The 11,629-nt window shown below is 38.2% G+C and overlaps 1 protein-coding gene across 1 annotated transcript; it reads left to right on the top strand.

Annotated features, from left to right (window-relative positions):
- Positions 1-1,579: 1,579 nt before the first annotated feature.
- Positions 1,580-6,257, top strand: ORC6 (origin recognition complex protein 6). The gene is made up of 10 exons (XM_008804958.5): positions 1,580-1,814; positions 1,894-1,940; positions 2,080-2,184; positions 2,273-2,353; positions 3,232-3,343; positions 3,429-3,491; positions 3,669-3,756; positions 3,982-4,073; positions 5,557-5,653; positions 5,741-6,257. The coding sequence occupies exons 1-10, from the start codon at positions 1,695-1,697 to the stop codon at positions 5,818-5,820; spliced, it is 885 nt and encodes a 294-aa protein (XP_008803180.1). The 5' UTR covers positions 1,580-1,694; the 3' UTR covers positions 5,821-6,257.
- The last annotated feature ends 5,372 nt before the right edge of the window (positions 6,258-11,629 follow it).

Consider the following 11,629-nt stretch of genomic DNA (forward strand, 5'->3'; position numbering starts at 1 on the left):
AATTGGTTTGGAATGCAGAGTATATATAATAAAAATATATTTAAAATATACTCTATATTATATATTTCTCTCCCATTTAATAATATAATAATAAAATTATTTAAAATTTGATATGCAGAGTTTAAAATGAGACAATCTCTTTTATTTAATAATATAATATATATATTTAAGATTTTTATATGGAAAGTACGTAACTTTTAGTCAATCTTTTGCACGCGAACCGAGATGAAAGCACCATGATTCGCGATTCACGTGGTCTTTTAGAGGGCGTGTGGTTAGGCAGCAGCGAGGGGCGACTGTCTCCTTGTGTCAACTTTCTGGCCTCCCTTGCTTCGCCCCAAAATTCGCAGAATCCCAGGAACCTTGTCTTTTTTGGAGCCATGCGTTGCATTCTTATCGTTAATCGCCATATGCCGTCTTTTCCACTTGGTGGAGTATAACTCTGCCTATTCCAGTCGCTTGCTGGTGCAGCATCCAATTTTCTAATGATAAAAGGAGGTAAGAAAACAAAATAGAAGTCCACTTTTGCCATTACAAATGACAAAGCACGGAATGCTATGAAGAGACTCGAACGAACCACAGCATTCTTAACCCAGTTTCGGCCATGCAGGTTATTTTTTATGCCTTATGGTGCACCACGAGAGAATAGAAGATTTTGGTTAAAACATTTATTTATTAGAACTCATTGTATCAAGATAAAAAAGACTTCGAATGTTTTATTTGCATGGCTTTCTTGAGTGCTCGATTCACAAACAAGAATGCGATCGAGTTCAATCCGTTGCATGCTAGGAATTATCACGGTCAAGTTGGCCATGCATGCATTCTAGCCATACATGCGTTGCACTTAAGAGCATGTTGCGCTAGGGTACGGAGCATTTGGAGATCATGCATCTAGGTATCTCCTAACTCGGACCTAATGTGCCGAGGAGTTTGGGTTAAAACCTAGCCATCCAAGCATCGGGTTCAGTCAATTGGTATGAATAGATAGAGATCGAGTCGTGGATGAAGCATGCTTGGTTGGACTATTGCTCGGAAAACTCAGTCTCCTCTATATCCCCCTGCTGGAACTATTCACTAATACTTTGGTAAATGCGAAATATGGTGGATGTAAAAGTAAAACTATGCGGTGTATGGGCGAAATTATTCGGCCTGGGTCAGGTTAGCTCAAGATTATAAAACCAAACTCATACCTCGACAGATCAGGTTAGACCCTAAAAATTTGTGTCCATCTTTTAACCTATTCTTCACTCTCAACCTGTTCATATCTTGCGCTATTCTTCACGACTTGCTTTCTAGCTCTGCTCATTCTCTCGGTTCCATTCATTTGGTACTTGGGAGAGCTGCTCTGAATCATCAAAGGCAAACTTGTTCATCACACACACACACACACACACACACACACACAGAGAGAGAGAGAGACACATAGATATCTGGCCCAAACGGTGTCCCACAGAGATAGATCAGAGGGTCCAGTTAAATAGAACACTTGGCGCCTTGTCAGGCCCATTAGCGAGCCCATATAAAATCATCTAAATATTTGCCCCTCCCCCCGCCCCCGCCAAGTTTTTTGGCCCCGATTCGAAGCGCCTTCCCGCCAGCCTTCCCCGCCAAATCCTTCCCTTACGACGCAACCCTCCGGCGCTTCAAAATGCCTTCTCCTCCAAGAAGCGCTATTCCTTCCCACCCCTCTCGGCATGGACATCTCCTCCATCGCTGCGCGGCTCGGCCTTGCCGACTCCAAGTCCCTAGTGCGGAAGGCCGAGGAGCTCCGCCGCCTCTCCGACGTCCAGTTCGACTCCTCCATCATCGGCGTCGTAAGCCCCCTCCTTCTCCTGCTTCCCGTCACCCATTTCTTTCAATCCATCCCATCTTAGTCGGTTTCTTGTTTCACAGGGCGAGGTCACGAAAGCCATTATTTGTCTGGAGATCGCGGCGTCCAAGTAATCTCGCATGCCTATCTTCCGTTTGATTTGTTGATTCTATCAGTTTGATCGATCTCAAGTTTCTGAACACTAAATCCACTATCAGTTTGATTCATCTCAAGTTTCTGTACACTAAATCAGGGAGTTGGGTTTGTAGGTTTCAGGTGCTATTCGATCGACAGAGTGCAATTCGGATGAGTGGGATGTCGGAGAAGGCTTACATGAGGTCCTTCAATGCAATGCAGAATGGTCTTGGGGTCAAGTGAGTCCAATTCTTCCTTGGATATTTCTATTCGGGTTTTATCAAGTTTTAAGAGATATGCAGCAATCCCTGATGCGTTTTGTTGTAGGGCGAGTTTGGATGTCCGTGAACTCGGGATTCAGTTTGGCTGTGTTAGGCTCATACCTTTTGTGCGAAAGGGATTGTCTCTGTAAGATCTTATTTCTTTGTCCTTGATTTATTGGTTTCTTTAATAAGCAGCAAACCTTGAACTTCTTAGATAAATCAAACCTACTTCTCAATATCTTGCACTTAAAGGAAATATCTAATCCTTTCTTCTTATTTTGTAGGTTATTTTAATTCCTTGAATTTTTTTTCTTCTTTTAGTTTTTTTTCCTTTTCTTTCTTTTTGATCTGTAATAATGATTTACATCTGGGATCTTAGATGTCATTGATTAAATGCGTGATACCCTCTTTTTAAGATTTTGTTCACGGGCATTGTGCCACCAGCCTCCCCTAGCAATAAAATTCTCTGACCCATTAATGATTTAAGCCAGGATTCTTAGATGTCATTGGTTAAGTGCGCAATTAACATTTTTTCAAGATGTAGCTAAAAAACAAAGAGAATGGAGCATGTCTTTCTTCATGGGCATTGTGTCAATATTCAAAATTCTTCTGACTCCCCTAGTAACAGAATTCCCTGACCCATTGAACAGTTCTGTGATTATTCTTGATTTTTTCATTAACAGTAATATTTTCTACAGAGTTTATACTGGCTTAATGCAAAACGTTGTGCTTTATGAATTTCTGATGACTGTTGTGGATAATAAATTTGATGAGTTTTTTGTTGTGAATATTTCACGAATTATCTTGAAAGTTCTCAGAAATACTTTTGCTAATTACATTTCTCATATTTATTTCCCTTCCTTTTAAAACTTCCAGCATGCAATTAAATGAATTTTAGTCTTTACTGGGTGGTGACTAGAGAGTTTTGCCATTAGTCTAAAATTGTGAACTTTGAATATCTGACCATGTTAGTTCTGAATACCTGTGTGCTGACATACAATGTTTATGATGTTGATTTTTCAGGTATAAGGAACGTTTTCTAGCTGCACTACCTCCCTCTCGCCGGGCAAATACTGATTTTAACCGGCCTGTATTTACAGCAGTTGCATTCTATTTATGTGCTAAAAGGCATAAGGTGGCTTCTGAGGTTCTGTAAATTCCCTGGAACTATATTTTTGTTAATATTTGCTTACATAAAAGTGCTCTGTCCCATCTTGTAGCTTAAAGTTGACAAGCTGAAGCTTATTGAGGTATGTGGAACTTCCGAGTCAGAATTTTCCACTGTAAGAGCCTACATCCTCTTCTACCTCTTCTCTTATATTGTATTAAGTTCTCTTTTAATTTAATACATAATCATTTAATGGTTTAATGCATCTCTTCTACTTCTTATTTGATGTTGTATTAGGTTCTGCTCTCTTGATTTAATCTGTAATTCATGTATGGTTAATTTTTTGCTACAGGTTTCAACTTCTATGAACGACCTTTGCTTCGATGTGTTTGGGATTTCAAAGGAAAAGAAAAATCCCAAGGCTATAAAAGGCCATCGAGGTACAGATTTCCCATTATTGTTTTGATTGTTACTTGCATTCTGTGCTTTGGGGTGGCTGTTTGGTTGGCAGGGCTGTTTCTGCTATTCTCCATCCTAATCTTATAACTAGTTCTCATACTTACAATTGCATTTTTTCCTTAATATTAGAAACTTGTTATAGTTTTGTGTCCTTTTCATGATTGTGATTCATTTTGCTCCCTTTATATCCTACTTCGCAATGGCAGAACTTTTGGATCCCTTGCCCGGCAAAAGGAGACGCGAGGATGATGGTGATGCATCTGATGATTCTTCTATAGATGATCAATATGAATTGGAGGTATTTATGGTTTTCCATTCATGAAAAATAAATGCCACAACTAGAAATACATATGCATGTGCTTGGAGATATTTCCCCTAATCTTTCTTGTTCATGTTAATGTAAGAACATGTAAGAATTGTATGCATTTAGTTACATATGCAGCTCACAGGTATAATTGCTGCCCTGATTTCTTTTTCCTAAGAAAAGATGAGGAAAATTCTCACTATTAAACTTGCATATCTATGATTACATGTGTATGTATGTGTGTGTGTGTATATATATATATATATATATATATATATATATATATATATATATATATATATATATATATAATGACACACAAATGTCAATGAAGCTTTAATCCCAAACTAGTTGGTTTTGGCTGCATGAAATTTTTTCCTCCATTCCACTCTGGTTAGGGCCACACTTTCTAAGAGATGTAGCGATATCAAGTCCTTCCTTACTACATCCTCTTATATGACTTCAGTCTACCTCTACCTCTCTTTTCTTCTACACGGTGCATCCCTTGGCCTATGTGTATCATCTGTCATAATTATAAAACTTTAGATAAGTTAAAACCTCTCTTTCTTGTAAGTGTACTGGCCAATGTGAATCATTTTTCTGAAAGCTACTGGCCAGTGTGATCAATTTGTATGGAAAACTTTTTAGTATTATGTTATGCTTTTGATGCAGAAATCTGATGGCTGTTATCTACAGTCCACATGGTCAACTTTCCATGCCAATGTGGAAGGTGAATTATGCTATCAGCTTCTGTTATGAATTTACACACCAGTAGATCATGCAACTTGAAAGCCGTTCTTTTTCCATCTAATGTTAAGTTTCAAGGTTTTTAATCTGCATGCAAGTCTAGAAGTGGCATTTTTGTGTTATCAATTTGTTTTGTTGGAAAAAATGATGTCCTTTTGTAGAATTTTACTTTTATGTGATTCATTCTAAAAGATCTATTTTCGTTCAAGTAAGGGCTTCTAGCCAATTGAAAGGATCTTCTAATCAATCCATAGATCATTTTGATTCCATTAGAAATGAGGATCCAGAATATCATATATTTTTGTTTAAGAAACTCTTTAGATTGAAAGTCTCAGTCCTATTATGGAATTTTACTTTTTATGGTAACTTCAAGGATCATGTTTGTTTAGGACATTCAAGGAATGTATTATGGATGTTTCAGATTATTAAATAGGGTATGGTATCGAAGGTAAAAATATTTGGAAAGTATGGTTTTAACAGATGATTGAAAATGAGGCAAACAATGACTGCAGTTAATTGGATCCTGTTTGAAGGTAGAGATAATGGAACAGTTGTCTGAACCAAAAAAAAACTCTTATGGCTGCTTATGTGGATAAGAATGATACTTTATTTCATAATGCAAAACCTATTATGTCTGCATGTCATGTTAGCATTATGACTACAGTTTTAATTAAAAACCATATGTCTCCTTAGATATCTTCTGAACTTATCAACTAAACTTATCTTGCAGCTTCCGAGCTACAAGAGGCACAAAAAAATGGAGAAACAAGCCTATGAGGAGTGGAAGTCCTCTGTCATTTCTTCTAACAACCAAAACAAAAAAACTGGTGTGCAATCTTATTCATTTGCTGAAAATTATATCCCTGTTATTGCATGAAGGATATATCACTAATCTCATTGTTTCCTTTTGACAGCTCCCCTGAAGCCAATGAAGCAAGCGCGACTCAGCTTCACCAAGAAATCCCCCAACTCAATAGCATTAGAAGCTTCATAAGTTTGCAACTCAACTTCACCAAGAAATCCCCCAATTCAATTGCACTAGAAGCTTCATGATATTGCAAGCTTCATATTTGATTTCTGAAGAGTTCATTGGCTTCTGAACATCAGCTTATTGTGACTTAATAGTAGGATTATACTTGGCTCCAAAATACTAAGTGGATGCTATTGGTTGCAACTCAATAGCATTAGAAGTTTTATGAGATTGCAAGCTTCATATTTGATTTTGGAAGAGTTCAGTGGCTTCATAACATCAGCCTATTGTCGATTATTTGTTTTCCTTGATTTTGTTTGTCACTTTTTATATCGAGAATACTCTCTTATGTATCTTCTCCTGAACTCCACTATCTAGATGACTCAATGTTCTATGTTTTTAGTTTCATAAACACCATGAATTATTGTTCTTTTAAATGTATAGCTATTAACCATAACATAAATTTATTCAAGGTTCATCTCCTGTTCTGTCATATAATGCAGTCAACTGTGACTGTTTCTAAAGTTGAAGAGGGCGAGTTCTTCACCATTGCCAGCTAATTGGAAAAAGTTGTCATGTATTGTGAGAATTAACAAAATGCTCTGGTGAAATCCTTGCAAAGCATAAGCATGCATAATATATAGTTATATTTGAGTGAATATGGGTTGTTGGATGTAACCTGTATTTTTAAATTGCTTATACTTTAAAATCCATTTGATTTGGAGATCTCTAGCTTATGGATCAAGTGGTCAAAAAAATGGGACAATTTAGATAATATGAAATTATGTATGTTTTTTTAAATCATGCATAGGCTAAGAGCTTTTAAATTATATAATTTTTAGTATGTAAGCAGTTTATAGATAGTAAATTACATCTAACGGCTCGGATTATTAATGTAGGACTTTATGTAGATCCGATCGTATTTGAGTGGATCTACTTGAGTATAGTCTAGTCCAACACTCTCTCTATATATATATGTCTACATGCCTGCACATACGCTATTGAGTACTAACCATTTTCTTTTATTCTCTTTTTCTTTAAAAAACTTTTATATCAATACTTGCATACATATATTTGCTTATATATGTCGGGTTATCCTCGCATGCGTTGCGACGATCGTAGCGGAAACACACGCATGGGATCGTTCATCTCATGAACGTTTTAGTGAATGTAGATTTCAAAAAAATTCTGAAATCTTAAGAAAAGATTAAAATTACTAATTTGATTAATTTTAGATATTAGAATTCAGAATTGTAAAGATTCTATTTTTACCTTTGAGTGGGTATCTTTTTACCGCTATCTGATGATCGATGATTCGGTTCGCTTGAAGCCGCACAATCGTCCGGTTTTTACAGGTATCCACACGAGATAGATCGCTCCAAAAACCTTGATCTCACAGGGGTGCTAGCTTTCTTGCAGAGATTTTCTTTTGATGATTGATTTCCTCTCTCTTGCAATAAACTCTTTGACTGTTTTGAGAGAAAGAAAAAGGAGGAAGAATAATGAGGAACAGGAAGAAGATGGTGCGCCTCTTCTTTTTCCTTTTTCTTGCTCACGGCTGGAGGAGGAAGAGGGTGGGCGGCTGAATCAATGGATTTTCAATGCTTATCAGCCCTCACGCCTCCCTTCCTTTTATAGGCATCTCATGTCTAGCTAAACAAAGAATAATTTCAATGAGAAATTGTTTCTTGATTCATCCCTCCAAATTCTTTCCAACCCTTTACTTAAAATGGATTAGAGAGAATCAAGAATAGGCATCAAGGCCTCTCCTTGTACCGTGTGGCAAGCCAAGAGAAGGAGGAGGGGCGGATGCCCCTCCTCTTTGGGCGTGGGGATCCAAGAAAGAAAGGAGGGGCGTCTGCCCCTCCTTTCTTTGGGCGTGGTTCAAGGAGGAGGGGCGGACGCCCCTTCTTCTTTCCTCCCTTTGACTCACACACATGAAGGAAGGGACACTCCCTTCCTTTCATGCATAGATTTCCTAATCTAATTAGGAAACATGTGATTCCTCTTGATTAATTTAATCCTAATCCAATTAGGACCCAATGTGTCCTCCAAATTAATTCATATGAATCTTAATTCAATTAGGATCTAAATTGGAGATCATGAATTAAGTTTCTTATCTAATAAGAATTTTTAATCAATTAGGACTTCTCATCCTTATCCAATAAGGTTTAAGCCTAATTGATTAAGCCCAATTGAATCAATCAAATTGAAATCCAATTGCAAATCCTTTTTTTTTAACTCACTAACTCTTAGTGGGTTAACCCAATTGTCAATCAAATTGACAATCAAGATCATTTTGATTCTAAATCGCAATTCAACCATTGGAACGATCCAAACCTATTATGTGTGTGACCTCATAGGTTCTATTCTATTTGGTCGTAAGATATATTGTGATCTCACAATATCATTGAAACTCTTTTCAATGAATTGAAACAATTTCAACTCTTCTTTTTAGGGTTCACTGATCATCAAGCGAATGTCTTCGAGTTTCACAATCCACTAGTGAGACATAGCAGCATATAGTGGCAACCCAGCAGAACGGAATAGATGAACCTCTAAGTGCAGTTAGTGTATGATACAGTACCTCTATCGTGGATCCCAACAAGATGGAGGTTATGGATAACTCATCAAACCCCATCGTCTGTTATATGTCAAATTTATTTGACTCAAGTTCGAGATTGGAAAACTCTTTTTCCAAAACTGCTCTGGCCAAGGTCTTTCGAACTTAGTCTCATAAATCAAATAGGATCACTCCTAATCTATCAAAGTCGATAGATCTCATCTAGATACAACCCTAATCCGACAATGAACCTACTGCAACCAATTTGCATCACAAGGATCCTTATGGATAGGGCCCATGTTTATGTGCTCGTCAAACTACAGCAACCTCACCGTAAGTAGCTGAGGTATCGCAGGTCTAAGTACTAGTCATACAACTGCAGCATCAAGTAAGTCACTGACGAGTGGATAGACATTCAAGTGACTTCTTGCTTTGGTTATTCTCAGTACCCGTGTTTTCTAATAAGCACTTGCACAATCACTCTAGTGTCACCACACTGTGGACTCAATACTTTTCCATCAAGGAAAGTGATATGCGCACTAATTTTATCGGATTGATTATCATCCTTCGTGATGATCCATCAATCAGGAGAAATTTAGGAATTAATTACCTAATGACACATGTCTTAAATTCTTAACTCTTGAGAATATGTGTTATTATCTTATTAATTTCTAGAACGATTCATGAACACATAATAATATGAATGAAAAGAAAGCCCAATTTTATTAATTAATAAAAAAGATTAAGTACAAATTTTAGGTTCTAGAATAATTATAATGCATCTGCTAAATTAGCTTATATATATACATATGTATGTATGTATATATGGGGTTATGGGAGGTAACAAGAGAACCATCAGTATTTAAGTTTAACCATAGGTCACTTATTATTATAACTTTAAATTATTTAATAGTATCATAAGTTCAGCTATTTAACTTTTTGTTCTAAAGGCTTCATATGTACTAAATTTTGATTTGGTGTCCTTATGGCTAGTATTTGATTTTTTTTTTTTTAGAGAAAAAAATTGTGCAAGGTCCTAATATTTGAAATCTATATCATGTTTCTTTGCTATTCCATTTATATACTATTTTAAGCTTATTTTTTTACGTTTTGGCCAAAAGACCTTTATTTACTTTTTAAGGTTTGACCTTTACTCAAAACTACAATTGCTACATGCTGATAATTTATAAATTATTTCAAAAGTAAAAGTATTTATTGAATTATATAAATAATTTAAAGTAAATTACTACAATTTATAAATAATTTATAAATTGTGCAAGGTCCTAATATTTGAAATCTATATCATGTTTCTTTGCTATTCCATTTATATACTATTTTTAGCTTATTTTTTTATGTTTTGGCCAAAAGACCTTTATTTACTTTTTAAGGTTTGACCTTTACTCAAAACTACAATTGCTACATGCTAATAATTTATAAATTATTTCAAAAGTAAAAGTATTTATTGAATTATATAAATAATAAAAAAATAATCATTACAAAGAATGATACTATCTATACTTTTACTGTAGGTATTTTTTTTTGGTACATCGGCTACTTACACTAATCTCACATGAGCCTAGCCAGCTGAATCCATATAAAGAAGACTACACAGTGGCAGAGGGATAGAAGTGTGTTGAGTCTAAAGGATCCCTTCAAAATATTGGGCAGCAAATGAGGCGACCCAATCAGCAGCTCTGTTTGCCTCCCAAAATACATGCACGATCCGGAAAGCACAACACTCCCTCAGCATCAGCCGGATGTCGCCTAGAAGCGGGTGCTATGCCTTCCCCCACCCCACCTCCAGTATGCACTCAATCACCGCCCCCTTAAGGATGATACACCCAGCTTCTAGCACACGTCTCCATGTAGCCTTGAACTCCGCCTCAAAAGTAGAAGCCTCAAAGGTATACTCCCCTGGCCGCGGTAATCAACCTAGAGGCTCGGTCCCTGATCACGAATGCCACTCCTACACTATTATCGTCAGCGGGCAAAATACCATCGAAATTCATCTTGAGATGGCTAGGGGGTGGGGACTCCCAAGACACAAGGACATGCCTAGGCGAAACACTAGTAGAGAGGGGGTCTTAGGTGTCCCTAGCCATCCCAAATGAATCAGTCTCGGCTGCCTCAGTGACTTCTACAGCTCGACGGAGAGCTCTTTCCACAACTAACCTTAGGGGTGTCCTCTTGTCCTCGAAGACTTTGTCATTCCTGTCCAACCAGATGTGATAAGCCAAATAGACAGTAGCAATACCCCACCCAATAGTGCTCGATGATCGTATGGCAGACCTTACATGCCGAAGAAGATCCGTAGCTGACACTGCGGGCCCTAATAGGGAAAACGAGGCCCTCCTCCAGACCTGCTCGTGGGCACTTTAGCAAGACATGGCTGACATACTCCACCAAGTCCAGGCAGTCCACACACATCGAGAAAATCCTAACTCCTCTCCTAGCCAGCATGCTCCTGGTCGGCAAGCAATCTCGGGCCACTTTCCAAGTGAATAGAGTCACTCGGGGGTAGACCCGCATCCTCTATATCCAACCACCATCAAATCGCTTAGAAGTCTCGCCATCTATCATCGCCTCTAAGTTAACTGAGCGCACTCTGGCTCTTCTTGTGGTCGCCCAAATCTGTCAGTCTACCGCTACTCCATGGGGAAGCAGGATGGCAAGGATCCTCTCGGCTAACTGCGCCTCGATCGTCTCCCTTATCAGCTCCTTGATCAACACCTCATCTCACCGGCCCTCTTCGAGGATGAGGAGGCCACTGACTTTGAGATGGGCCATTCTCGCCGCGTCGACCAATGTCGGCATCCAGCTAAGCAGTAGCATCACCACCCATCTATCCTCTAGCACATCAATGAACTCTGTCCATCACCGATCACTCACTTGACTGCCAGTAGCACTAATAGGACGTGAGAGCAGATATCCCTCTAAATGAAAGAGCAGTGGTGTCCACCTCGAAAATCTGCTGTCGTCGTGTGTGCTCCATACTTGGCCCTCAATAAGACACTCCACATGTTGTTAGGCTGTAGGACAAACCTAGTGGCGCGTCTTGCAGCTAGTACCTCCCACTTCCCCACTAGCGGCTGAACCCCTAATCCATTCTGTCTGAATGGTTGACCAACCACCTTTCATGCCACTAGGTAAATGCCTCCTCTGCCATCCCACCTATCCCAAATGAAGTTCCTGAACATCTGCTCTAAAGACCTCAGTACTGATATTAGAATAAGTGTATTTGCTAACAAATACATTGGTATTGAGCTCAAC

This window comes from Phoenix dactylifera, chromosome 5 (assembly GCF_051530095.1).
Source record: "Phoenix dactylifera cultivar Ajwa chromosome 5, Ajwa_hap1_PhDact_Kaust_v1.1, whole genome shotgun sequence".
In the NCBI taxonomy this organism is placed as follows: domain Eukaryota; kingdom Viridiplantae; phylum Streptophyta; class Magnoliopsida; order Arecales; family Arecaceae; genus Phoenix; species Phoenix dactylifera.